Below are 27,208 nucleotides of genomic sequence, written 5' to 3'. Positions count from 1 at the left end.
TCGTATAGCGCGTCAAGCTCGAGGCCGTCTCGAGGCAGCTGAACATTTAAGGGGTTCTGCCTATGTTGCTGTTACCGAGTATAAGGCAGAGGCCAATTTCCAATTCCAACTCCATCTCAGTTCTGCTCCGAATTGCCTCTCATCATCAGTTGTAACTCGAATCCCAGACCCAAAGACCTAGCCCAAGCCACTCAAGTCTATCGTCATTTTGTTGCCTTTGCTTCAATCCTTTCCAACTTAGTCGATTCCCCGCAATCCCAGCCCCAACATGTCTGCAACCAATCACCCCCAACTGCCCGTTCCGCTGGCCGACTTGGCCGGCTACATTGCCAAGCATCCTGACGAGCCCGTGGCCGAGCTCTTTAAGCCGTATCGGGAGTATGAGGCCCAGCTCCGCCAGATGTACGCTCAAGAGCCGGATCATGAACTTCTGAAAGATCCGTACGCCAATGTCGTGCCCCTCTTCACCGAGGACACGCCCGAGCTCAAGATCCGGGCCCGAAACCTGGAGACCGAGTCGGAAGCCGAGAAGGCCAAGTACATCATGCCCCTGCCCGCCGATGTCCGAAGGCCGGATGGATCTCGTGCTACCGTCGGGTCCCTCAAGGAATTCCAGCGCAATTTCAACGTCTTCTCTGAGTCTTCCCTTGTGGACCTGGACTGGAGCAATGTTGTCGCTGCCGGTTCTTCTGCTGTCAATTGCCTCGTGCCCGTTCCCGAAGAGTTCAATGCTTCCAAGAGGTCACTTCGTGAATTCTACCACGAGAAATTCTGCCCTGCCTCGGACGTTGATCTGTTCCTGTACGGCCTGACTGAGGAGGAGGCTGTTGAGAAGATCAAGCAGATCGAGGCCAAGGTCCGCGATTCTCTCCTGACTGAAACGACCACCGTCAGGACCAAGCATGCCGTGACCATCTGTAGGGCCTCAACTTCCCCTTGTCCTGGTTATTAATACTAATGGTTGGCAACAGGTAGCCAGTATCCGACCCGCCATATCCAGGTACGCAGCTATGCGAATCGCAGTGAGCCCTTGACAGCATGGCTAAACAGCAGCAGATTGTCCTCCGCATCTATAAGTCGGTTTCAGAGATCCTCACCGGATTCGACATTGACTGCTCCGGAGCCGCGTATGATGGCAAGCAGGTCTACTGTACGCCCCGAGCCCTGCAGTCATACATCACACAGATCAACCACATCGACCTGTCGCGGAGAAGCCCGTCGTACGAAAACCGCCTGTCCAAGTACGGCCACAGGGGTTTCGAGGTCTACTGGGGCGACCTCGAGAGAAGTCGCATTGACCCGACCATATTCGAGCGCAGCTTCCAGCGCACCGTCGGCCTGGCTAGGCTCCTTGTCCTTGAACGTCTTCCGACGGCATCATCCCGAGACGACTATCTCAGCAAGCGTCGGGAGGAAAGAGGCCGGCCGGCCCTTAATCCGTATAGTCGCAATCTCCACTCCCTGGCCGGCAACATCAAGGAACAGCACGAGGACGAGGTGGCCGAATGGATTGTTGACGACGAGCTTACCGCCTCCAACTACAACACCTTTACCGTTCCGTATGGGCCGAAATACCATGCGAAGAGGATTGAGAAGCTGTGCTACACCAGAGACTTGTTGCTCAATGCCGAATGGAACCAACCCGAGGACAGAAAGGTCTACTTGCACCGCCACCCGGCATTCTTCGGCCGAGTCGCAGATGTCGTCAACGACTGTTGCGGTTACTGCCCCAAACCGGAAACGGACGAGGAGCGAGAGGTGGCCGAGCAAGAGGACAAGATCTACGTCTCTGGCAGGATCTCCTTCCTGAGAGATAACCCTGGAAGGCAGCAGATTGGGTCCTTCAACCCCCTGACAGACAGCGATTGGACTGAGATGGCATACGTCGGCAACACCGCGCGTCTCTGCCAGGCCATTGTCGACGGAGACGCCGAGGCGGTCCAAGACTGGCTCGCCCAGGAAGGTGCCGATCCAAACACCAGGGACTACACCGGAAGGACGCCCCTGCACCTGGCCGTCATCAGCTCGACACCCGAGATTGTCCGCCACCTCGTCGACGCGGGAGCGCGTCTCGTGGCCCGCCTCGCCGACGGCAGGACGGCTCTGCACCTGGCCGCCGAGCGGGGCGACACCGAAATCGTCAAGATCTTGATGGATAAGAGCAACGCCAACGAGGCCGAGGAAGAAGAGAAGACGGATCGTCGCCGCAAGATGAAGGCCGCTGGGCCAGAGGAGGACGGCGAACCCGCGGAACCGGTTGAGACCGACTCCTCGGACGAGAGCTCCGATGGGGAGCTGATCGACGACGACGAATCGGACGATGCGGCCCATAGCATTGTTACTGGGTCGTTTGTCAAGCTGAAGAAGGGGGAGGATTCGTCAAATGCTGAGGACGCTGTGCCGGAGGACACGGAGGATGACCCGGACTTCTACGACATCAACGCCATCGCATGGGATCGTCCTTGCTCTGCTCTGCACTTGGCAATCATCTCGGGGCACGAAGAGGTCGTCAAGCTTCTCTGCCAGGTAAGTTGCTTGTTTCCCTTTTTGCATCCTTCCCAAGTTATGTGTCAGCTGACAAACCGTTAGGAGTATGGAGCCGATGTTCTCTTGCCCGTCAAACTGCTTGACCACCGGAGGCAGCCCTCCGCCGCGCTGCTCACGCTAGTCCTGGCTCTAGCACTGCCCGTCGAGCAAGCCAAGTCAATGGCCAAAACTCTGTTGAGCCTCGGTGCCACATCGGCCCAGGGAGACCTGTCAGGCATCACGGCATTCCATCGATACGTACAGGAAAATGCCGAGTCCCTACTGGATGTCTTGCGGGAGAACGACCAGACCGGAGCCAAGGCAGCCATCAACAGCATCGCTTTCACAACGTACCATAACAAGGCCGAAACTCCTCTCCAGGCTGCTGCCGAGAATGGCAATCTCAGCATGGTGCTGAAACTGCTGGATAGCGGTGCGGTCGCCGAGATCGACTTCGAGACGTGGCTCAAGTCTGCGAAGCAGGTTATGGAGAGTCAGCTGGGATCATATGAGAACAACCAGAACCTTCACAAGACGACGACACAGCAGCCCCTGATACTGGCTCTCCAGTCATCTGCGGATCCGTCTATCGCCCTGGAACTGATTGAGAGAGGCGCAGATGTCAACTCAATGACCACGGCAGCGCACCAGAAAATTCAGCGGAGCTGGTATTCGTATTCCAAGGGCGAGTCGGCACTGGACCTGGTCCGTTCCAAGCTTGAGGCACTGCGCAAGTATGAGGGTGAGGGGAAGTGGAAGCACAAACCGGAACTGCCCCGAGGCATTGACGAGTGCCTGCAGACGTACAAGGCCGGGACTTACCAGCACTGGATGGTCTCGGAGAACATCGCCTCCATTCGGCGGAAACATGCTGAAGACCTAAAAGAGTATGAGAAGGAGAAGAGCCAGCTTGCCTCGAGTATCGGCGTCCAGGAGAAGAGAAAGGCCATCCAGGAGCTCACCAGTGCCCTGGAGAGGGTCGAGGAGGTGCTGCTGGAGAAGGGCGCCAAAACATTCAAGGAACTCCATCCCGACGTGAGGGACGATAGTTACAATCGCAACTCCGGGGCTGAGGAGCCCAGTGTTGAAGACTACAAGTTCAGCTTCGGTTTTGGCTCGGTCACTGACCTTACCGTGGTTAGGACGGCAGCCTACATTGAGCTGTAAGTCCCCAAAAGATAACAGACGAACGTTGAAACCCCCGGGCGACTAAATCTAACTCTCGTCTCTTAGGTTTGAAGCGGTTTGGAATGGCGACTTGGAGGCGATCAAAAACCTTACCCTCACATCCTGGGATGGGCTGGGGCTCGAGGCACCGCTCAAGATCGCCGTCACCGATAACCTGAGGAACAATCCGTTCTCTTTGGCGCTCTTCCGCGGCCACCACCAGGTGGCGAGGGCTGTGCTGGAGATCGCGCAGGCCCAATATGCGCCCGAGGAGAAGTCGAAGGCGCGGTACAGGATGGAGACTGGGGACGACAACGAGTGCTGCTCCGAGTGCGACTCGGAGTCGGAATCGGACGACGACGATTCTCGGCCCAAGATCTACCGCGAGCTCGTCGACCAGCGATTCACCATTGAGAACGTGGGTCAGGTCTCGATGAAGGTGAACAGCCGCACCAAACCGCTGGAACTGCTCGGCTGGAGCTGCCAGGAGTACCACAACGGAGAGTTGGGAGACATGCTCTCCGCTTTCAAGGTTGCGCTCAAGCACAACGATCTCAAGATGCTCAAGTTCCTGCTCGACCTGGCCGACCACTTCACGACGCAGAAGCTCGACATAAGCGACGAGATGACCGGTAGCAGCTTCTACTCCTTCCCCGCCGCCGAGTTCAACTATGCGGTCGACCAGGGCCGCACGGAGATGCTGGCGGAGATCATCAGGCGGACGGGCGCCGGCTTGCCGCTGGAAGAGCTGGTCAAGAACAGCGGGCTCGAGCTCGTGGAGAAGCCGCGGCACTACCAGGGGCTGACCGTGTACGGCAAGAAGCGGAGCGACTGGGCGGCCGAGGGGAGGCAGCTGGTCTCGAAGCCCGTCGGGACCGAGACCTCGCCGCTGATCACCGCCGCGCTGGCCGGCCGCATCGAGTCGGTCGAGTGGTTCCTGAGCGACGCGCCGACGCGGCACTACCTCGACTTCTCGAGGTCCAAGGCGGCGAGAGACGACGCCAGGCTCAAGCACCTGTCCCAGTCACCGGGGGGCTTTGACGGGGCCATCTCGAGCTGGCTGAACAACCAGAAGGACCTGGTCATCCACGCCGCGATCCTGGGCCCGCCCGGAGACAAGACCGACGCGCTGGTAGCCTACCTCGTCAAGACCTTCCCGGACTTCCTCGAAGCCAAGTCCAAGACCGGCGTCACGCCCCTATTCCTAGCCGCCCACCTCGGCCGCACCTCGATCGCCAGGATCCTCGTCGCCGCCGGCGCCGACCAGACGTGCAAGAACTCGGACTGGGAGAACCTCCTACACGCCGCGCTAGCCCGGTCGCCGCCCGCGCGCGACCTGGGCGCCCTCCTCGACGTCCTCGACGCGGGCCTCGTCCGGCGCATGTGCGGCGAGCGCAGCAGCCTCGCCCACAGCGGCAAGACGCCGCTGCACCAGTTCCTGCACGACGTCGTCGGCGCCATGAACAAGACCCCCTCCCGCCGCCAGCCCTACAAGTCGACCCGCAGCGTCGTCGGCGTCGTCGACCTGCTCGTCCGCCGCTCCGGCGGCGGCGGCCGCGAGCTCGCGACCCTCGACGGCGCGGGCGACACCCCTCTGCACGGCCTGATAGCGCGCGGCGCCGACGCGCGTCTCGTCCGCGCCGTCCTCGACTCCGCCGCCGCCAACGCCGAGGACGGAGACTCGGCGGCGGTGACGACGCTCCTCCTCCACCGCGAAAACGCCGTCGGCCGCACGCCCCTCGAGGTCGCGCGCGACCGCTTCGTCGGCGCCGCAGTGGCGCCCCGCGAGCCGCGGAGGCAGCCCGAGGACGCCGTCGAGCGCGCCGTCGGGAGGCCGCCGAGGTCGTTCGCTCTGGATGCTGTTGATGATGCGTCCGACGCGGACTCGGACACGGACGACGACGACGACGACGACAACTGGAGAACCGGCTACAACCCCAATCACGCGCACCAAGAGCGTGTCCGCAGCCGCGCGGCTGCGGCGCGGACGTGGGAGCTGTGCGTCGAGTACGCGGGGCGGGGAGGAGGGGCGACGGCGACGGCGGCAGCGGCAGCGGGCGCCCACCATCACCAGCACCGGCGTCGGCTGGTGGGGCTGCATGAGGCCAACGATGTGGCGCGCCGGTTGGGGGAGAGGCATAGCGGGGCGCGGTATGCGTTCAAGGTGAGGCGGGGCGGGGAGGGGGAGGGGGAGAGGGAGAGGGAGGTGGGGAAGGAGGATGTTGTGCAGAAGTATTGGCACTGTCTGCCGTATGGGGAGTGGAGGAAGGGCGGGGATGGGAAGTAGGGTACCTAGGGTCTGGACTGTCGCACGAGTGGCCTGGGGGTAGGTAGGTGATGAATGGTAAATTGCTAGGAGGTTGTTGTCGCCCCTGCCTTTTGCTCCGTCGGTGCTCCCCATAAAGAAATCCAGAGAGGTGGCTCAGGAACAGGAGTGGTAGTATACTGGATCCGGATACTATTTGGCCCATAGCGGTGGTTGATATGTTGTCGTCCTCTCTCTTTCTGGGTTGTAGAAAAGGGGTATTGACTAAACAACAAAAAAACCTAGACTTGGAGTCTAGAGAATCAAACCAACCAGCCCTCCAGAAAAGACGGATGCGACATTGTCATTATCTAGTCCATATGCAGATACATCCATCCTACTGCTGTATCTTTTTCCATTCTTCTTTTTCTCTGCCGCGAAGGGCATAAAGGTCGGTCAATTTATAAACTACCAGAACTGCTCCTGGGTATCTCTCTTTATACTCTCCGAACCTTGTCCTTCTGGTGGTATCTTACACACAGGTCAAAAGCGGTATGGAAGAATAAGCTAGATAGGATCCCGCAAGCATATCCACAAGCCCAGTGGGACGTATGATGCCAAAGTTTCCCAGTGCCGTATCTCCTCCCCCCCCGTCCTCGCCCGTCGGAGAGGCTCAACCTTCCCCCCCGCCGTATTTACAGAACCTATGCTTGTGGTCTCCGTCGTCACAGCATAGCGTCGCCACACACAAAGAAACGCCTAAACGATCGAATATAAACGGAAACTAGTTCGTGGGGAGCCGCCCGGGGCCCTCCAATCCCAACGCCGAGTAACAACCAGGGAACGCCTCAGCCATGCTAGGCGGTTGAATCAATCAATCTAGGAAAAAAAACGGTGCCTCATCTGTAACCGCGCGGAACGCCAAGCTCCGCTACGATCCGACTCAGATTTTTTGAAATTTCAGGTTCAACGAGTGCGGTAGAAAGTTGTGGTGTTGATATCCGACGCGACGCGACGCGACGGATTCATATTAGCCGTCAAGAGATTGGCCGAAGCCGACCGCTATTTTTCAGTGTCGCCACTTCGGCTTGTTGCTTTTGACCCCTGAATCCGTTACTGAAGAGGTACATCTCTGCATCGCGTTCCTCGCGCCAGCAACCGCCTGGGGGCTTTCCCGGCCGGTAACGCCGACAGTCGACCTGGGCTGCGGAAGCATGCTGGACCGCCGAGTCGTGGCAAGAGAGCTTGCGGGCCTGCGGGTCACGTCTGGGGAGAGATCGATGGTCTTTTGGGGTTGCAGCGAGATGCGCCGGTTTGCCAGGGCCGACGTGGACGACTTTGGTGCAAGGCGAGGCTTGGTAAGTGTCTGCTGCGAATAGGGCCCGGGCGACGAGATCCTGTCACGGAAAGAGAGACGGGATGAGCTCGATTTCGAAGGGGTGTCTTCCGGAATAGGTGATGCCGAAGTAGCTCGGCTGAGCGGACTGCGGAGTGGGAGCTTGGAGGAGGATGGTGTGAGCGACGAGCTAGCCCGGGAAGGGGTGTTGGGTTTCCGGGCGTAGGGGCTCGGGTTGGTAAGGCTGAGCGGCTTGAAGTTGTGCCCGGTATCGACAGTCGAGGCGTTGGCAGAGTTGTTCCACCGCGGCCGGCCAGGCACCGCGGAATTGGGACGAGAGATCTGCTTCCCTGTCGGCGTGGCAGATCCTTCCCGAGACGGAGTGCTCGAGGCTGACAAGTGTGACACGAGAGGTCTTCTTGGCCCCTGACTCGATGGGGTAGGAAGTGACGAATTCCCACGGCTTGCCGGCTGCGGTAGGTGGCTGCCCACGCTCGTAGACCGCTGCTTGTTAGCCTTGGCTTTGGGCGTCGACTTGCCGAGTCCCAGGCTCGACATGATGACAGACGACGGAGGCGAGCTTCCCGGAGTCTCATTGCCACTGCCTACGGTAGACCGATCATTCGATAACATGCTGGACACTGAATCACGAAGTTGCTGCCCCCTGTTGTCGGCTTGCAGCTCCTCGAGAGCCAGGTCCATCTCGGCCATGCGCTCCTTCAACTCCTCCCACTTGGTCTGCATCTCGGTGTGCAAGCGGAGGATCTCGCCGTTGACGGTCAACCGATCCTTGACCCCTTTGTCGATGATGGCCAACACGCGCTCGATGGCGGGTCCGTAGTGCGTCTTCTTGGCCTCGTAGCTCTCGATCTTCTTGCTCATCGCCGGCTGATTGGTCAAGTGCATCCCCCCGTCGACCCCTTCCTTCAGGCGAGACACGCTTCGCTCGACGGATTCGTACATCTTCTGAGCCTGGCGCCCTGCTCCTCGGAAGACCAGGACCCACCGGTCTTCACCTAGTTCCTTCCGTAGCGATTCTGCGTCCTTCTCCAGCTTCTTGTAGCTGGCGTCGAGGCCCGACCTCCTCATCTCCAGTTCTTCGCAAGCCGTGGGGAAGGCCCTCTCCGCTCTCGCTTCGAAGACGGAAAGCCTCATGGGCAGGAAGTCGAGAGAAGCCCTCAGAGGCTGCATCCGGGCGAACAGGGCGAGCAAACTCGAATCATCTTGAGAGATGGTCGGGGTGGCTCCTGGAGAGGGCGAGCTGGGGCTGGCAGGAAATGCAGGTAGGCTGAAGCGATTGTTGGAAGCCTGGAGGCGGGTGGCCGTCGGTGGTGTTTCCTCAACGATGGTCTCCAGGTCACCAATGTCCACTCCATCGCCACTCGAGACGGCCAGTATGGACTTGTGTCGACGCTCCTCCATCTCAAAGACCAGGCGGCTGAGGTCATCCATCTCGTTTTGGATGTCGCCCAGAACCATGTCCCACAGCTCCTCCCACTCCATGGCTATTTCGACCTGGGCCTTGACGCTGCGCAGGGTAAGACGGATCTTGGACCACTCATCCATGATGGACTCCATCTGGGCAACGGCCCTCTTCAGGTCGTCGGTTGACACTTGCGCAATATCGCTGCGGCTTTGCAACTCCTCGATCGCGCTCACGTAAACGTTGATCAACTCCTCGAACCTGATGGTGGCATTCTCCACCTCTTCTACGCCCTCGCGCCCGCCAGCAGCTGCCCATTCCACGTCATCTTCGCTCTCCAACCCGCCGATGACTTCGGTAGCCTTGTAAATCCAGCCGCGAATCTGCTCGGCAGCGCCGATCAGAGCCCTCGTGGCAGCCTGTGCGGTGGGAATGGCCGAGACTTTGCTGGACAAGGATTCGGCATCCGGCAGTTGGATCGAGGTTAGCTGTGCGAGTTGGCTCGCGAAGGAGACGCGCGACAGCGTATAAATGGAGCCCGGTCGCTGCAAGCCCAGGGGATTGAAGTACGATGCCGCGTCGGGGTTGAAGAGGTCTTGATTAGAAGGATCTGTGGCTGGCGGCGGCGGCGGCGTGTCCTTTCGGGGAAGGGGAGGCAGTTGTTCGGGCGACAGGGCCGGACGTGTATCCCGGGCGATATGTTCCTCGCGTGTTCCTAATTGCACCTTGACACCATTCCCATTTGTGTGATCCGGGAGGCGGTATTTGTGCGTATCCATCTCGACCGGATTCGCGATGGCGACCTCGGGCAGAAAGTCGGGCTTCAGTTCCGCATTGGCTTCGTCCTGGACGGGCGCGGTGCTGCTTTCGGCCTGACTGGCGTCTTTGGAGGGCTTCAAGCTTGACCTGGAAGGTATGCGGGCGATGGCACCCTTCCAAGGGCGGCCGCGCCGTTCGACAGGGTTTACAGTGTTCGCTTGATGGCCCTGCTCGAGCTTTCTGAGCTGTTCTTCGGGAAGGCGGCCGATGCGATCGAGGTGAGAAGGGGGCGGGGGCGAGGATTTCCGCTGGCTGCCGAAGCCGAGGGCTTTTAATCGAGCTGCCAAACCGGGAGAGGGTTTTCGGGGTTGGGGATGAGAGGTAGATGGAGGTGTGTCTATTGTGGAGCCGTCGTGGTCGGGTGGCTGTGGCGAGGTTGAGGTTGAGGTTGAAGTGTTGGCGGTGGTGTGCTGGAGGAAATTGGAGTCGAAGGAGCGCAGCTGGAAAAGTTCGCTTGGGATATCAGTGAAGGTCAAGACGGAATCATCCTGCTGGGAAATATCATTATTGCCATGGCGGCGGCTCGGATCAGGGCTTGGAGTAGCCGGACCACTGCTGCTGCCTCCTGCAGTGACAGATAGGCTGGTCATTTAAACACCCCCAAAACGAAAAGGATATTGCTCTGCAAGGGCCGGTTTTTTTTCCCGCAAGCTTCTGCGCCGCGAACAGACTGGTGCTGCTGTGCTTCTCTGGGGCTGCCGTACACGTACTGTACTTCTGCAGCAACCCTCCTGGCCGGGTTACACTGGTGCGGGCTTGGATGCCGACTGCTGCCTGAATGCCTGTCTCTTTGCTGCTCTCTAGGGCCACTGTGGGTTGCCTCCTCAAACTTGCAGGTGTAGGTGCAGGTGCGAGCAAAATGGAGCGAGCGATAGGCCGGCCACGGTGGGGTTGGGATTGGGTGGGTTGGGTTTTGCAGCTGGCGATTGGGAGGAATGTCTTTGCGCATGCAGTAGTCGGACCCAGGAATAAGGTGACAAGCGCAGCGCGATAGGATCAAGTCGGTTCTCCTGGAAACTGCAGTCCTCGGCGGATCGCAGGGGACATCTGGCAAGCAAATCCAGGCAATTGGAAGTTGGAAGGGTCCTGCTCGGCTTTCAGGGTTTCTCCGGCCTTCTCATCTCTCCCTTTTTTCGATGGAAATTGCGGGTATGTAGTGTGGTAAGGGGGTTGGTTGGGCTGGGTGATGCTTGGCCCGGGTAAGGAAGGTATTGGCAACTCCCGTCTCTCTTTACGCGTTCTGGTGGTGTGTGTGGTGTGTGTGTGTGCGAGCTATCTATCTCTTCCAGTTGAGCCGAAGAACAAGCAGAATGGAAAGCAACAAATCCAACGTTTCGACAGGACGCGATAGTGGGTAAAGGAGATGAGGGGGTTTAAAAGGGTGGATGAAACAGAGAGAGGTGTGATGGGAAGATGGCCCAATGGTCCACCTCTTCTCAACGGCCGAATCTATGTATATGACTACATAGCTACCCTACATTACGGATCGGGTTTCTACTGGTTTGCCGTCCCTTGCCCAGAGTCCCGTGGACGGTTCCATGGATCAAAACAGCGATGGGAAATTTCAAGAGGTGACCCTGCACAAGGCAGAGAAGCAGCAAGGAGCACCTTTCCATTGGTACCGACAACGGTAGTGGTGCTACTAGTGCGGACAAGGGGAGGTGCAGGGGCAGACACTGGGCAGGAATTCTCAGTAATTCACCTCTTTCCAGTTTCCACCAGGCTTCCGGAAAGCCACACCCGGCTTCTGGGCGAAGGGACGTGTAATTCGATATTTATTCTAGTGCTGGTACGCATACACTTCATTGAGTTATGGAGTGCTCTAACCTAAGATAGGCAAGCATGAAGACTTTCTAGTGGGGCCGTCCAGGTACCCGACCTTTAGTGATTGATTACATTAGATGTACTCCATACAGTGGGAGATGGTTTCTGCTACAACGATGATTCAGCCTGGGTGACAGGAAGTTAGTGACAATGTGTTTGGAATTTGGCACCTCCTCTCAAAGCCACAAGATTTACATGACAAGCCACAAGCATTCCATTCCAAAAGGTCGAGCAAGCCAGGACCGCCGAGGGAGAGATGTGAGCGATCCCTTTCCTTTTCGCTTCCTGGGGGATTTGGGTACGGCACGGGAAGCCATATGCAGGTACCGACGACGGGTGCTCCACCTCTGCGTCACCGTCAGTTGAACCCCAAGAAAGCTGCTGGGATTCGGAATCTCGTTCGATTGCAACTTGCCAAGCAAGATTCTCCGTTGACATTTTCACAGACGAATCCATCTGGATACCAAGGATAACTTCTGTCCACCATGTGATGACCAGCCCATCCTGATTCCTGGGCTGCCAGGTGGGTCGAGACTGAGAGCTGAGTGGGCAAGTCATTTTCCAGCTTTCCCCACACTTGCAAACCAAGCCATATCCTATGCACAGTATACGGAGTACCTAATGGAGTACGGATCCGTAGACTTGTGATATTTACCCCTGACAGTCCCAGAACACCTATGGAAGCATCTCGATACTCTAATTCGTCTCACCCCGATTCTTCCGCCTAACACTACTCGTTTCTGCCTGCAGCAAAGGCCAACCAAACCAACCTGATCTACCATTGTTCAAGTCGCTCTCTTCCCGGGAAGCTGCTGTGCAGTCTTTCTCCATACCGTCCCATCAATCCAAATCTGACTTGCCCGCCTTGCATGCATTCGTTGCTGCGGTGTTACCAGCTCTCTCATTTATTTTGGCATTATTTACTTGCAGGCCTTCTCCCTCGACGCATACGAATAAAGTAATTCTCATCGACCGCGATTCTAGTATAATATAGACGAGATCCTAGCTTGGAGAACGGTCAACCACGACAGCCACGAATCCCTAAGACCGAAATAGTAATCCTAGAGACGCTGAGCTGGTCCTCGGTTGGACTGACAACCCATTCCCCATGCTAGACCAGACCATGGCGTCCGCTCCGCTCGACGAGCCACCAAAACTCCGCTGCGAATCTCCCTCGCCCGATAGCTCGCCAACTCCAGCCCTTCATGCCCGGCCCGAGCTATCTCGCTGCCTATCTATCGCTTCTTCCGCCTCACACGGTTCAGCAACCACCGACGCCAGCCATATGCGTGAATCGCTTGGCAGTGATATCTCGGCTTTCTCGCGCCACTCCTCGGGCAGTTACCAATCTTCGCGTCGGTCCGACATCAGCAATGCCAGCTTTGGGCCCCCCCTCATGCCGTTGTCCCGTCAGTCCACGGGCAGTTTTGATACTAGGTCCGTTTCCGGTTTGAGTCGACGGAGGGGCTACATGCGCCCTCAGGCGACCGATTTCGCCGCCAGCGCGAGATCGAGGGAGAGCGTATTGAGTTTGGGAAGCATCGCGCATCTGCAGTATTACTTCGCAAGAACAGGTTTACTGGATGGTAAGGGGGGACAGCTGGCCAGGAAAAGGAAACAAAAGGCCCAAACTTTGGACCTATCGGCTCTGGATACCTCATCCTTCCTCAACCCAAGGCTTAGCGGCAGTGATGTCGATTCCAGCTACGCATCAATGGGGAGCAGCCCAGATCTCGCTGCCTCTTCGCTGGGCGGTGGGTTCGCCGCTGGGGCGGCCGGTGTCGGTGCGGGGCCGATCGTAGAATCGCCTATCGAGGAGCACCAAGAGGACGAAGAGAACTACTACGACGACTTCGAGGAGCCAGATCCGCACATGCTACCCCCGACAGCAAGCACATATAACTACAGAGAAAAACCTCTGCCTAGGCCGCCGTCCATCGTCGAACTCAAGGCCGACCTGACTAGCACGTTAACTGCCGCCTCCGAGGCACTGACTAAGGCCAAGGAGGTCAAACCACCCGAGTCTACGCCTACCTCTACACCGACCTCGTCCCCATCGCATGCTCGCCAGCCCTCCAACCCCCACGGCACTGCGCGGTCCCCTCCCGGCTGGCACGAGATCCAAGGGATGCATATCCTCGACGTCATGACGCTCGCCATCCGCGCCGCCAAGGTCTACTACACTGCCCATGAGCAGCCGGACCGGCTCGACGCTATCAAGTCCGAGAAACAGCTGAGGTCCGAACTGCTGACCGTCATGGACGTACTGAAACGGATGGCTACGCGGGGCTTCGTAGGCGGCATGCGCGACGACGAGTTCGCCGCCATGGACGGCTGGACCGCGTCCGTGCGGAGAATGCTCGCTGATGAAGAGGAGATGGAAGCCGCTGAGGCGGCGGAGAGGCAGTCGTGGACATGGCTGCAGGACGAAGGGTGGGAGGGAAGACAGTTCGAGAGGGAGTACGCCTTCATGGAGTCCATGCTAGCCGGGGGCGGCCCCATCGTCAGCAGCGCCGGCGGCCTCCCCAGCCCGGGCCTCAGCAGTCCCATCGACCCTGCCCAGGAGCCCAGCTTCCCAACGACAGCAGCACCCTCCCCCACGGCTGCCATCGCCACCGAACCCCTACCCCGCTGGACGCCCATCGACCGCAGCCGGCCGGCGTCGGAGCAGGAGCTGCCGACGCCCTTCCTGGAGGCGCTGCGCAGCGGCGTCCGGCTCGTGCACCTGCACAACTGCGCGGTGCGGCGGTCGCGGCGGCGCTTCGGGGCCATCCCGACGTTCCACACGGACACGCAGAAGCCGTACCGCGCGGCCGACAACCTGCGCTACTGGGCCAAGGCGGCCGAGCTGCGCTGGGAGGTGCTGCTGCGTCTCGACGCCCTCGCCGTCGTCAACGGCACCCCGCCCGAGGCCTGGCTTGAGTTTGAGGACGCCATCCTCGCCTGGTGCCGCAGGGTCCGCGAGGAGATCACCGCCGATGTCCGGGCCGGCTGATTCGGATCTGGCCTCCCTTTCTTTTGTGCTTTCCCCCCGACTCCCTGCTCCCTACGACGCAGCGCAGATTATGAATGGGACTTGGTGTCATGGTTTATGACTTGATTGTCTTCTCTATCTTGTTTTTATTTATACCTCTTCTTTTGTTCTATCATTTATTTCTGCCCCTTGCTTGGGACTTCATCTCCTTACCACTCGCTCACTATACAGCTCCTTTCATCTTTCTCATACACTCGTTAATTGCATATCACTTTGCGTTGCTAGCGAACGGGAGCCAGACGCATGTTGTTGCTGGACAATTGTGTCCATGATCTAGCGGAGAGGGAGAGGGAAGACTTGAAGGCTAGAAAAATCTATAAAGAAAAAAGAAAAAGAGGGAACATATGGGATGGAATGGGCCAAAGGGAACGTGCCCAAGAAGAAGAGCTGCATGGGAAGCATGAGAAGGATGCGAATATGAGACAATACCATCGAAGAGCAGAATAGCCCTCCCCCCCATATACCCCTAGCATATCATATCCGGCGTATATTGTCTGGGATTTTATCTTTTTTTCTTCTTCTTTGGCGGTGGATGGCTAGTATCGTGAGGGGTAGAGCACATCTCTCTAGCAGGGTTGAGTCCTTAGGGGAATAGACATTTCACCATATTAAACAACATGGACACCCAGTGACTGGCGTTGGTGTCGCGCTCTTAGCAATAAATAGGCCATGTCATATATGCCTCCCCGTACGTACAGTACATAGCGGACAAGACGAGAAGCAGATTGTAAAACGAATTTGCCCCAAGCAAAGCGCTGATGATATTTACTAGCAAGATTGGTGAAAGCCCCAATTGGCCCTCAGACAGGGAGGGAACCCACCGACCCCCTATCATGCCCACGACGTGTAAATGCTAATGGGGAACAATGGAACGTAGCAGGCTCTCCGTTGCATCGCCCATGCCCGCATGCTAATGCATCGACAACAATAAAGTGTCAAGACGCCAATGAATATTCTCCCCCTTCCTCACACAGGCATAAGCCCTATCCCGCTCCCACCGCCGCTACTACCGCCCGACCTCTTCGCCCCACGGTTCGCCAGCGCCCTCCCCCGTCCCGCCCCACCGGCCCCGGCCCCGGTTCCGGTTCCGGTCCTCCTCCCTCCTGCTCCTCCTCCACCTCCCGAGGCCTTCCGCTTGGTGACGCCTCCCCCGGAGAAGGATCGAGCCCTAGCGCCGCCGCCACCGCCCCTCCCGCCCGAGGCCCTGCGCCCCTGGGACGACCTCCTGCCGCCGCCCCCCCTGGCCCTGCCGCCGGCGCCGGAGCCGGAGGTGACCTGGGCCTGCGAGTTAATGACCCCGATTCTCGCCTGGAACTGCCGGATCCTGGCCTGCTCCGAGTCGCTGACGTCGACGAAGTACTTGGACGCCTCGCCCTCGCCGTCTTCTTCCTCCTCCTCCTCTTCTTCTTCGTCATCGTCGTTATCGTGGGCGTCGTTCATGCCGTACGGGTCGTCATCGTGTTCTTCGTCGTCGTCTTCGTCTTCGTCGTCTTCGTCCCCGTCCTCGCTTATGAGGTCGATGCAGTCATGGTTCCCGGACACTATCCTGCCGGTGCGCGGTTTCCGGGCCTGGGACGGCGCGGTCGTCGGGGGCGCGGACGGGCGCTCGCCCATGAACTCCAGGTACCGCCCGTGGTACGTCTCGACGAGGGGCGTGAACTTGGCGCCGTGCTTGTCGACGTTGTCCCTGTCGATGCCGGGGATGCGCCGCATCTTGTCGAGCGTATTCGTCCACCTGATGGCCATTTCCCGGTACTGCTGCTCGGTGAAGAGGTTCCTCCGCAGCGTGGCCTTGTTGCGGATCGTCTCCTCCTTCTTCATCGCCTCCTCGACAAATGCCGCGATGGTGTCCCGGTGTATATCGTTGATGGTGGCCTCGTCCATGCGCGCGTCCCTCGAGATCTGTGGTCCCAGTTGTTCCTCGAGAGTCCGTTGCCGGCGGCGCGGGAGGACGTGATGAGCCTTCACCGGCTCGAACCCGTCATCCGACGCATCCTCGTCCGCGACGACGAATCCATCGTCCTCGTACCCGTTGGCGTGCAGCGGGCCGCTGGGCTCTTCTTCGGACTCCTCGTCGTCGGCGTCGAGAACCATGTTTTGAGCCTTTCGCCTCTTTGCCCTTCCACTCACAGGAGACGAGACGTTGGTCGAAGGTGGCGGCGGTAGTGGTAGCATGGCGGCGGCCGCTGAGGTGTTCTCCTTGGCCTGCTTCTTGGGCTGCTGTTGCTTCTTCGGGCGGGCTGCTGCGCGGGGTGCATCGGCAGTCTGGATAATTATCTCCAGTTTCCGCCTCCCATTAAGGAAGGTATCGGCCAAGCGACCGAGGACATAATAGGTGACTGCAATGCCAAACTTCTTGTTCATCCTGTTATCCTCATAGAGCGCTCCCTCGGCAGCTAGAGTATAGATGATTCGTTGGACCTCGTGAGGCTTCATCGACTTTGCCATACCAAAGTGCTCCAGATCGCTGTTCTCCCTTGCTTTCCTCCCCATCAGGATCTCGACACACTGAGCGAGTGTGAGGGCTCCCCTCTGTTGAATTGTTTCAAGGACAGCCACGGCATATTGGGAGAAATCCTGGACCTCATAAGTCCCGTTGATCCTTCCGGTCCTGCAGTTGTCACAGCCATTGTTGCACATTGCCTGGTCAAACTTATCTCCAAAGTAACGCAGGATCTCGACCCGGCGGCAGGCGTGTTGGTTTTCGCAGTACGAGACCATCCTGTTAAGCATGTTGATCTGCCTCTCCTTTTGCTGATGACTCCCGTCGCCATCTTGGATCATCCTCTTCAGGGTCGCGATGTCGCCGTATGCGAAGTATAGATAGCAGTCGGACGGCTTACCGTCTCTCCCTGCGCGCCCCGTCTCCTGGTAATAGCCCTCGAGACTCTTCGGTATCTGCTGGTGGATCACGAACCGGACATCGGGCTTGTCAATGCCCATCCCGAATGCGATCGTGGCCACTACTACCTTGATCTTCCCCTGCTGCCAGTCTTTCTGAATCCGGACCTTCTCCTGCGGCTCAATCTGGGCATGGTAATGGTGGGCCTTGATACCATGGCCGCGGAGCTTCTTCGCGATCGTCTCGGTCGAATTCCGAGACAGGGTGTACACGATTCCCGTCAGTCCCTCATAATTGTCCTGAATCAGCTGGGCGATGCCGTCGATGAGGTTCGGCTCCTTGCTTCGGACTTCGTAGTACAGGTTGGGTCGATTGAAGCTCTGGGAAAAGACCTGGCACCTGTCCATGCCCAGATTATGCTTGACGTCGACGATGACGTTCTCCGTGGCCGTGGCCGTCAGGGCCATTACCGGAACGCCGGGAAACTTGCGTCGAACCGTACCCAGGGCTTTGTAATCCGGCCTGAAGTCATGGCCCCATTGGCTGACGCAGTGCGCCTCGTCTATTACGATTCGGGCTAGCTTTCCCCTCCGATGAAGTTTCAGGAGGCCGTTGGTGAAAGCCTGACTCTTGATGACCATTTCAGGGGTCACGTAGAGCAGTTGAAGGTAGTTTTCCGGTACAGCCGCGTCGAACGACGACATGAGGTGGCTGCGGGCTTCCTTGTCCAACCCCCCGTTCAGCTGGCCGGCTGTGATGTTGAGGGCTTTCAAGTGATCGACCTGGTCTTGCATCAGACTGAGAAGCGGAGATATGACAATCGTGATTCCCCGGGTCTTGCCCGTGTTGACCACGGCCGGGAGCTGGTAGCATAGAGACTTCCCGCCTCCGGTTGGCATCAGGACAAATGCGTCGTGGCCTGCGAGGGTCGCATTGATTGCCTCGAGCTGGTTGTGCCGAAACCCGGACATCCTGAATCGGTCCTTGAGCGCTCGCCGAACGTCTTGTGACCAGGGGTGTTTCATCAGGTCAGGTGGTATGAATGCCTTCGGTTGGTATGAGGATACCTGCTTGGACATGCTCCTTGGTTTAGGTGGCGCCGTCGCGTTGCCGGACGCCTCCGACAGCGCAGTACGCGGCCCACGCCCGTCCACTCGCGGGCCCGAAGAAGTTCGGCGCAGCTCAACGTCCTCGGCTGCCGCAATCATCTCCCCCTCGCTAAAGTCATCGTAGTCATCATACGCTGGCCTGCTGGGAATTTTCCCGGGACTCTTCCTTCGACATGATGCGGTTGAGAAGCTCGGATGAGCGCCCGCACTCTCAAAGTCTTCGAATGAGTCGTCATCAAAAAAACTTCTGCTGTCTTCCTCTACCAAGGACTGGTTCATCGTGTAGTTTGTGCGACTAGTGCCATCGATGCGTCTCCTGTGGGCGCTCGAGTCTTGGAGGAAGGGGGTTGGGGGTGGTGGCATGGCCCGGACAGGTTGGAAAGCTTGGTTGTCTGCATTCGGTCCCGACCTCCTCTGCGGGACTTGGGTCTGGAGTATGACCTGGGAGTTGTACTCGGGGATGATGGTGCTCTCTCGAGACAGCGACGGAGGAGCGAGCTTTGCGGGGGCCTGTGTGGAGAGAACAACAGGCGGAGGTGAGTTAGGGGCCGCTATGGAGTCATTTGGGTCTTTGAGGAAGTCAATGTCTTCCAATCCAGCTTCCAATAGGCCCTTCAACAAGTCGTTTTCCTGCGCCTGGATCTTGTCGTCAAGCTCCTCAAGCCTAACTTCGCCGTTGGGGATTTCATACCCGTCTCGATAGGCTCGGGTGAGGTCCTCAGTCAGGGCTTCCTTCTCATCGTTTAGTGACTTGTAGGCTGTATATTGAACCATTACTTCGTCTAGGGCTCTCCGCCGCTTGCGAATGGGCTCTGCCTCTTTCTTGACCCTTTCTCGGTGTTCAGCCGGCCACCTCTCCCGCAGAGATCTTTCATAATCTTTACTGTTGCTCTGGAGTTGGTCATCGAGATCCCGGCGCTTGGTTTGCACGGCCGACTGGTTGCTCAGGAACAGGCCTAGAAGATGCCTATTTCTTTCGACGTCGGAGCTCCGCGAATTCTCCTTCCGCGGAATCTCACTAGCCTCTAGAGACGCGGTAGGGATCCTCCTGGGGCTTACTGGAGCATCTAGACGAGGCGTGCGGGCGTGGCCGCCTCGCGATGGTTGATTAATAAACCGAGACGGCGGTGACTTCGTAGGCGTCTCCGCGGCGAGCACGGCATCGTCGTCGTCAACATCCATAGGATCCGGAGCCAAAGACGCGTTCACATTATGAGTCGGGGGCGTGATGAACTCAGTCTCATCCTCGGAATCTAAAATAACGTCGTCGCGTCGGGAGCTCCTTCGTCTCCTCGAAGGGGGTGGTGTCCCATTGTCGCTTGACTGTTCGGATGCAGGGAGCCTGACGGGTGGTGTGCGGGATGTTTTCCTGGGAGTCGAAACTGAACGTGCCGCAGAAGTCCCGGGGTATGATGTCTTGAGCACTGCCTCCAGGCTCGCATCGTCGAGGCGTCCTTGGGCTGCCAGTATATTGCTGGTTCCCTGCACACAGGGTTCTTTCTTGCTGGTCGTTTGCGATACTCCGTGCTCCCTAACGACCGCTGCTCTAGAAGCGACAGCCTCTGGCTTGGATGGAGTCTTTTGGCTTGGAAAGGACGAGGTGGGCCGTTTTTTTATGGATTTCACAAGAGCATCGATGTCTGGATACTGGTCGTCCTTGCTCGGGGCTCTGGGTGGTGGAACAGGCGTGTTGTGGGCCTCCTCGCTTTTCCTCTTTTTGCCTCTTTTCGGTAGTGGCTCAGCCCGAGAGGCAAAATCCTCTCTCCAAAGTCGTACATCGTCCCCGAGGACTTCCATGGGATTCGAAGATTCGACATCGTCGAGTTCTGTCAGGTCCACGATGTCGGAAAAATCGTCCTCTTCGGCATCGGGGGCATCCTGTGTCAATACCGGCGACAATGCCTTTTGTGCTCGGGAGAGAGTAGAAGGCGATTTCCGCCTGGCATTGGTCACCGTCGGTGGCCCGTCTGGCGGAAACGAGGCCTGATATGCCTGTTGCAGGCGACTGATCCCAGTTGTTGAGGCCGGGGTGAGAAGTTGTTGGTCTTGCTGTTGTTTAACCACTAAGGACGGCTTCTTAGACTTGGTGCTCGATGTAAGTCTCCCCATGGCCCCGTCCCCCGTTGCAACGTTTGACTCGTCCTGTGCCCGCTCTTCCCTGCGTGGAGCGTCATGGGTCGAGGTTGATGTCGAGGTTGATGTCGAGGTTGATGTCGAGGTCAAGCTCGAGGTCGTCTGGGGTCGGTCAGTAAAGGGACGTGGAAGCGGCCGTGAGCGAGAGTTCGTGTGGCCGCGGCCGTTTTGGGACGCAATTGGCCCCGTTATCTGGGGGCTGTCCAAGGTATCCCGAGCAGGTGGTAAAGAAGGACCGACGGGTATAGAGAGAGCTCTGTTGCTCAACAGCCAAGGAAGGTGGGTGCTGAGGTTGTTTCGAGTCATGAATTCGGGATGGAACCAACGTTCCGGCTAAACAACACGTGCATCTGGCAGTTCTCCGTGGAATTGGCACCTTGAAAGGGATCTTGGAGCATCAAAATCTTGGTCGTGAAGTGGGGAAGCCATCGTGAGACGCGTCGAGGCAGACAGCTTTACTAAGCTTCGCGGGATCACGTGGGCTTTCACGTGGGACCTACTGCCAAACAACTGGTTCCCAAACAACTGATTCACCAATTGAGCTGAGAACCAACGACGAAAATCAATAGAATAAATGGGAACGAAAGTTCCTGCTAAAACAACGAGAATAATAAAAATAAAAATAAAATAAAATAACTACCGCCTGTGCATCATATTTGCTGACGAGCTGCGTATTTTCGAAGCCATATTCGGGCTCAAGCTCGCTCTTCATTAACAATATCTCTAAGCTCTATTTGTTCTATAATTATATATCGCTTGCCAACTGGCTGATGCAACATCGCGTCATTATCCGTCATTATCCAGCTCGGAAGCCGGTGTCCTCCACAAGACCAACACGCAACCTCCATCCTGGTCATACGGCGACCTCGGCAGATTCGACCTTCCGTCTCTCGGCGCTGTTGAAGAAGTACATGATAGTCACGAGCAACTTCCCGGCACCGGAGACAGCCACGGCAGTCGCGGACCCGGCCGTCTTGTAGATCAACGCCCCGACCATCGAGCCGAGGATGAGGGTCAGCAAGAAAGCGGCGCGCCGGGTCCGGGGCCGGTTCTTGAGCGCGAGCAGGTTGGGATCTATCACGAGGTCTATCCACGCCGCCGTCGCCATCGCCGTGCTGATCTCGGTGATGGACAGCGACCTCGACTGGACGACCTGGCTGCCGGACGCGAACGCCAGCAGAGCGATTGCCACCAGCGGCACCGTCCCCTCTAGTTGGACGCCGTAGACGTACTGGAGCGCCGCGGCGGCGAAGACGAGGCATGACTGGAGAAAGTTGCAGGCTATGAGCCATAACCGGCACCGCGGGCCGACTATGTGGCTGAGTTGGCCAGTGAGCCAGCCGCCAGTAAGGAAGAATCCCAGGGCGACACCTATGTTCTTGACGATGAACATCTCGCCGTTCAAGTTGGGGAGGATGATGGCCAGCGTGAGAAATACAGTGTTTCCGGTCTGGTTCGAGGCGAAGCAATGGTAGTCTGGGAATGAGATGGCGTCTGTGTAATGGAAATATGCGTTAGTACGGTGGTCACCAACCTCCCGGTATCACTCAGGGGTAAAATGTGAGTCCGCTCGATGAAGTTGGAACTACTAACCTTGCAGGCCGGTACAGAAGGTTAGAATGATCAGCTCGATTTCCGCGAGGTGGGAAGGTCGTACTGTGGCAGTAAGATGACCCCAAACTCTTGAATAAGTAGAGGCGTCTGCTACTGGAGACGAAACGGGGAGGTCATCGGGCGAAATGCTGTTAACAACAACCTGAGATGGTTGGTGACCCAGCTGAAGGGGTTCGCTGGATGACATTGTGTCGGGTTTTTCTTGAGTCATCAATAATGAGAAGGAGGAAGGCGAGGAGGTGCCCTCGTTTCCTTTTCGCCCTGAAAGTTGAAGACTGAAAGTTTAGGGGGAATCGGAGAGACGAAGCACCGAAGTACAAGAACAGTTCGTAACTACCTGGATACCTAAGAAGGACCACGATAATATGGGAGGCACGAACCTTATATGCGAGGGAATGTTTTGAACGGGGAAGGAGTAATCGTCGGCAGCTAGATTTCACCGCTGGTTAATGACATGGAGATTCTTTTCGGATTGGCAAGTGGCTGCTGTCGGCAACCCGAGCCCGTTTGAATCCATAGATCCAGGCCGACACCCGTGTGTCCTGGTCCAAGTGTAGCCACTGGTGGTCTGGGAATTAAAGTTGAGGCTACTAGGTAAGGACCGTTCGCCGCTAGCGCCACCGACGAAATATTTTCGAGTCGTTTGAGGAGACAAAAACAATGACGGCTTCATTGGGGCATATCCCAATCCAGTCATGGCAACCTCTCATCCAGATCCGGGGTTGGAATTGAGCCGTTACCGCCACAGGGCACGCAAATCTATCGACTCAAAAATCAGGACCAGAGCACGGGTGACATCATGCAGTGCTCTGCTCCGAGAGGCCGGCGGCGGCTGCCGGGAAAAGTGGGTCCAGAGCCGACCGAGCGGGAAGCCGGACTGTAACGGCGAGCCAAGGAATAACATCCCATTGGTCAGCTGATCCGACTGCCGCCGATGCCCGTCCGACGTCGAGTTTTCCCTCTACCAAGCTTTACCAAAAGGCTAGATCGGTCCTGCCAAGCAACCTGCGATGGGACTACTTTTCCGTAATAAGAGCTAGAAGCCCGCGCATTCCCGCAGTTACGCGGCGTACCGCTTTTCATTGACACGTCACTCAATGTTGCGCCGGATGGATGAAAACAACGTCCGGACAAGGCTTCTCGTTGCCCTAGCTCGCCTGTTCGAGTCTAGACATTGTTGCCGTCGATGAGTCAGAAATCGCAAGATCATACAAAGCGTTGGACCATCGGGAGTGAAAGCAACACACGCAGCTCCCTGATCCCCCCGTGCTTCGAAGCAGATGAAGCCATTAGTTTCTCGCTTCCTCGGATTGCCTCAAATCAAACCGCTCCGCTGGCGAACCAGGACATCAATCCCAAGAAGCGGTGTGAAAATGTGGCTGTAGAGACGTGGCCATCAACATGAGGTATCCGTCCCGGCGCCAATGTGTTGTTGGCAGCTGCTTCAAAACGCCTCCCTATCCACCTTGGCATCTGGGCATCTCGTCCAACACGTCTTAGCTTCCCGTCTCGTGAAGGCGTACCCGACGCTTCCAATATTGGGCGGCAGACTGATAGCCGCAAAATCGCGGCACAAACCCGCGAGGCAAAAGAGCAAAGCTGGGCCGCCCCACCCCCAACCCACCTCCCGAGAGCCGCTGTGGGTAGTGTAGGTATCGGTCCCGCCCGCCGGGAGCGGAGTGCCAAGCCCGCCCGGCCGGATGGCTTCCGAGCGAAATCCCCAGTCAGCAGCGCAAGTCAGCACGCGGATTGGTCGCTGCCATCGGCACGTGGCAAGGTAAGCCAAGGCACAGGATTAATAAATACGTACGGAAAGAGTGTCCGGCAACTGGCGATGTGATGCCGTACCATGTTCAGTGCATCGGGACCGTCAGAGGTCAAGACCGCGGATTAGAAATACGGGTACTTCCATGTCTCGTCGAGGTTTCATCTACACATGCGCCCAAAATCATGAAGGGACGCACTTGGGGCGTCCCTGGGTACCTAGACAGGTATGATATCGTTGTCAAGCTTACGGAATATAACGCCATTAGATACAAGAGGTATACGTCCCTCTAACTCTAAACAACTACCCAGATGAGACGCGAACGGGCGATCGCAAAGATCGTCTATGAGATTCCCAACCGTAATTGGGAGACCAAAACCGGGTTCCCTTTGTCAACATTCCCTCGCTCCAGTGCACGGCGCGCATGCCCCTGACCAATTAGGTTCCTAATGAAGAATGAAAAAAAATCCCGGCGACACACAGCAGCTGCATTATCGACCCGGGCTTCGGACATTCGACCTTTTACAGAGCAAAGATGGCCATGGCAAGGCCGCCGATGAGAGCCAACGAGCTGGCCGCAACAGTCCCTGCCGGGTTGCTGGGGACGGTGGCGGGCGGGGAGGTGCCGGAGGCGGAAGCGGAGGGGGTGGTGGTGAGAGTGACGACGGTCTCGGTCGGGGCGCCAGTGCCCGAGGTGACCGGGGCCGAAGTAGACTTGGTCGCGCTGGTGTGATGGGTGTAGGTGGCAGAGATGGTAGAGGTGCCGTTGCTGGAGCCCGAGGCCGAGCTGCTGCCGGTGGCTGAGGCAGAGGCAGAGGCAGAGGCGGATGCGGAGGCGGAGGCGCTGCCGGTCGAGTTCGCCGAACCACTGCCAGCCTTGATGACGAAGGGGAACGAGTATTGGAAAACAGTCGAGTCCGAGTCCAGGTTGATACGGAGACCATAGACAGCGTCCTTGCCAAGATCCTCGCCAACGGCCCAGTCGTAAGAACCAGCCGCGGTGTCAATGGACTCTGTTTGCGACCGTTAGTACTTGTGGGACAGGGGAGTGATAGGTGCTTGGAAGTGCACTAACTTGCGACGACAGCAATGTCATCGAGCTTGTTGGGGGCAACGCCACCCAGGAGAGTAATGGTCACGGTGCCGGTGTAGTCGCTGCTGGGCTGCCACTCGATCTCATAGTTGGATCCGGCAGGAATCTCCTCGCCTTGAGTAGGCTTCGAGAAGACATCAAACCCAGCAGTCTGGGCAACAACTGCGCTCGCGAAAGCGAGGACGGCGGCGGCGGTGAAACGCATTTTGATAGTTAGGTTGGGAAGTCTAAAGCTAACGGTTCGAACACAAGCGTCTCAAGTGAGATCAAGAGGCTTTTGCAACTGAATAACGAGAGACTGGGAGTAGGTATAAAAATTAGGTACGTGTAGGGTGAAAAAGCGAGAGCGGGAAGGGGGAAACGAGTGACTGTATGTAAATATGCAACTTGTAAAAGAACGGCGGCTGCTGACTGGGCGATGCAGAGACGCGATGTGAGGTCGAAGAGGGTGGAATGGAAGAAAAGGGAGAGAGGATTGCGCCATAAAGATTCCTTATCCCCCCCCCTGGTGCCCCTTTCCCCCCTTTGCTCAAGCGCGAAGACGGTCTTGAAGAGGTTAGTGTAGGATGGAAATGAATCGAGAGCAAGGTACCCGCTGATTCGCTCAAGACAGGGGTCCTAGTGCAGGAGCCACAGATTGTGTGGGTCTATGGTCGAAGCGAACAGGGCTGAGTCGCATCAGGAGGGTGCTTGGGCGACTGGAATCCAATCCTCCTGCGAGAGACCGGCGACGCCATCAATCAACATTCCAGCCGTCGGCCAACAGCAAGGCATGGCAATTGGGATGACAGGTCTCAAACCAAGTCGTATTTAGTGTAAACTACAACGGGTATACGGAGTACTCAGTAGTTCTCCTCTCTCGGAGTCGTGTCTACTGAACAACAACGAACGTTGCCTATTCTCAACTTCTCTGTCTCCGGCGTAATACCGGTCTTAGGGCTGGTACCTGACCCCACCCACTCTGGTCAAGAACCTTGCCTGCTTACCCCTTACCGGGCAAACCTGGCACCCTTGGCTGTGGTATTCCGGAAGTGGTGCCTAGCGCCAGCTTAACCAAATGTCCTGGGTCTGGCCATCGTTGAGCCGGGAAGCAAGCTTTTTGAGTCAGAGCAGGCGCGCCATGTCTTAGATTCGCCTGTTGCAGGCTTTCGGCAACTTATTAGCTGGAATTCTTCATCATTTCCAACACTGCCGATCACTCGCCTACGCAGTACAACGCGTAGGTTTGGAAGGGTCGTCCTCGGCTAACGCGCAATCGAAATGTGGAAGCCTGCATGCGATATTGCACCGCTGGTGTCATGTCAGGCTTGTGCAACGGGAATCGTTGATGGTGCGCCTGCAATGTGGACGTGGAGAGTTTACATGCGATGTACAGAGGTAATAAGGTAGTAAACGAGAAGTGGCAGGAGGCATTGAAGCACAGCCCCAGCCCAACCTAGACCTGGAATGGGACTAATGTCACCAGTCGACGATGCAATACCCCCAAGCTCAGCGCCACCTGTCTAAAAAATGCAGCCCTACCTCAACACTTACATTAAATTGAATTAACGCTGCTTTAATTGGTCGACGCTGATATTCGTGGCTGACGGTGGTAAAAAGCAAACCTCTTAAAACCCACTTCGATATTGTCAAATGTCCGTGCCTCGTAACTGTGCCTCTGCCGTAGGTAGGCGAAGAAGGCTTCCCCGAGACATCCAACCGCCTCTCGGGTCCAGCCACAACCTGTAACAATCATCGTAGACCTTGTCTCGCAGCTTAATACTCTTTAAAGTTAACATGCCACATATCGACCTCCTTCCTTAAGGCGCGCAACAGATGGATATTCTCCTGGATGGCTGTGAGCCGTGGGGGGGCGGGGCGGTGCCCACCGCCAGGTTAGCAAACAGAAACAACATCACCAGCAAAAGGTCCAGAAGGGAAAAGGGAGTTGGTCCAAAAAAAGAATGAAAAAGAAAGAAAAAGGCCTCACCTCCAGCTCTCCCCTTAGCCTCCAAATGCGCCTCTCTACTATCCCACCCAACCACCAACCCCACCGCCGGTCCACCCCTCCCCACCCCCTCCCCCTCCACCTCCACCGGCCCAACCGCACACCCGCGATACCCCGCCGGCGCCTCGCCGCCCAGCCGCGCCGCGAACTCCCGCACCCGCTCCTCGAACCCGGCTTCCGCGCCGTACCCCGTGAACACCTCCGTGGTCGTGCTGCCGCCACCACCGAGCGCCGCCGCGGCGCCGTCGGCGGGCGTGAGGACGGTGCGGTGCCGCCGAGCCACGGTCGCGT

At 57.6% G+C, this 27,208-nt stretch overlaps 6 protein-coding genes across 6 annotated transcripts in view; 2 read left to right on the top strand and 4 right to left on the bottom strand.

Annotated features, from left to right (window-relative positions):
* Positions 1-268: 268 nt before the first annotated feature.
* QBC33DRAFT_556898 (uncharacterized protein) lies at positions 269-5,980 on the top strand (the record flags this gene model as incomplete). The annotated part of the gene is made up of 5 exons (XM_060429767.1): positions 269-917; positions 972-1,000; positions 1,057-2,526; positions 2,590-3,689; positions 3,760-5,980. 5 exons carry the CDS (start codon positions 269-271, stop codon positions 5,978-5,980), a joined length of 5,469 nt encoding a protein of 1,822 aa, XP_060285821.1.
* Positions 5,981-6,866: 886 nt separating this feature from the next.
* QBC33DRAFT_328021 (cortical protein KAR9-domain-containing protein) lies at positions 6,867-10,200 on the bottom strand. Its single transcript, XM_060423643.1, has one exon. It carries the CDS (start codon positions 10,104-10,106, stop codon positions 7,008-7,010), a length of 3,099 nt encoding a protein of 1,032 aa, XP_060285820.1. The 5' UTR covers positions 10,107-10,200; the 3' UTR covers positions 6,867-7,007.
* Positions 10,201-12,463: 2,263 nt separating this feature from the next.
* On the top strand, positions 12,464-14,335 carry QBC33DRAFT_556896 (uncharacterized protein; the record flags this gene model as incomplete). Its single annotated transcript, XM_060429766.1, has 1 exon — positions 12,464-14,335. One exon carries the CDS (start codon positions 12,464-12,466, stop codon positions 14,333-14,335), a length of 1,872 nt encoding a protein of 623 aa, XP_060285819.1.
* A 588-nt stretch (positions 14,336-14,923) lies between these two features.
* QBC33DRAFT_604538 (uncharacterized protein) lies at positions 14,924-21,953 on the bottom strand (the record flags this gene model as incomplete). Its single annotated transcript, XM_060432247.1, has 4 exons — positions 14,924-19,083; positions 19,345-19,694; positions 19,923-20,791; positions 21,318-21,953. Coding segments are annotated over 4 exons (5,598 nt in total), but the record flags the coding sequence as incomplete, so codon positions are not given.
* A 2,102-nt stretch (positions 21,954-24,055) lies between these two features.
* QBC33DRAFT_531321 (Ser-Thr-rich glycosyl-phosphatidyl-inositol-anchored membrane family-domain-containing protein) lies at positions 24,056-25,424 on the bottom strand. The gene is made up of 2 exons (XM_060427298.1): positions 24,913-25,424; positions 24,056-24,850 (listed from the first exon to the last, which is right to left on the bottom strand). The coding sequence occupies exons 1-2, from the start codon at positions 25,133-25,135 to the stop codon at positions 24,360-24,362; spliced, it is 714 nt and encodes a 237-aa protein (XP_060285817.1). The 5' UTR covers positions 25,136-25,424; the 3' UTR covers positions 24,056-24,359.
* A 941-nt stretch (positions 25,425-26,365) lies between these two features.
* Positions 26,366-27,208, bottom strand: part of QBC33DRAFT_513100 (uncharacterized protein) — a gene marked incomplete at both ends in the record, with an annotated part of 1,372 nt that continues 529 nt past the window's right edge. The window contains 2 exons of the mRNA XM_060425955.1: positions 26,366-26,428; positions 26,549-26,652. Of these exons, the coding sequence (XP_060285816.1) occupies positions 26,366-26,428; positions 26,549-26,652 (167 nt within the window). The remainder of the gene's footprint in view (positions 26,429-26,548; positions 26,653-27,208) is intronic.

The sequence above is a fragment of the Phialemonium atrogriseum genome, assembly GCF_030411735.1.
Source record: "Phialemonium atrogriseum strain 8032-3 unplaced genomic scaffold QBC33scaffold_6, whole genome shotgun sequence".
NCBI lineage: Eukaryota > Fungi > Ascomycota > Sordariomycetes > Cephalothecales > Cephalothecaceae > Phialemonium > Phialemonium atrogriseum.
The sequence above is the reverse complement of the archived record's forward strand: the minus strand, read 5'-3'. Positions and strand labels throughout refer to the sequence as shown.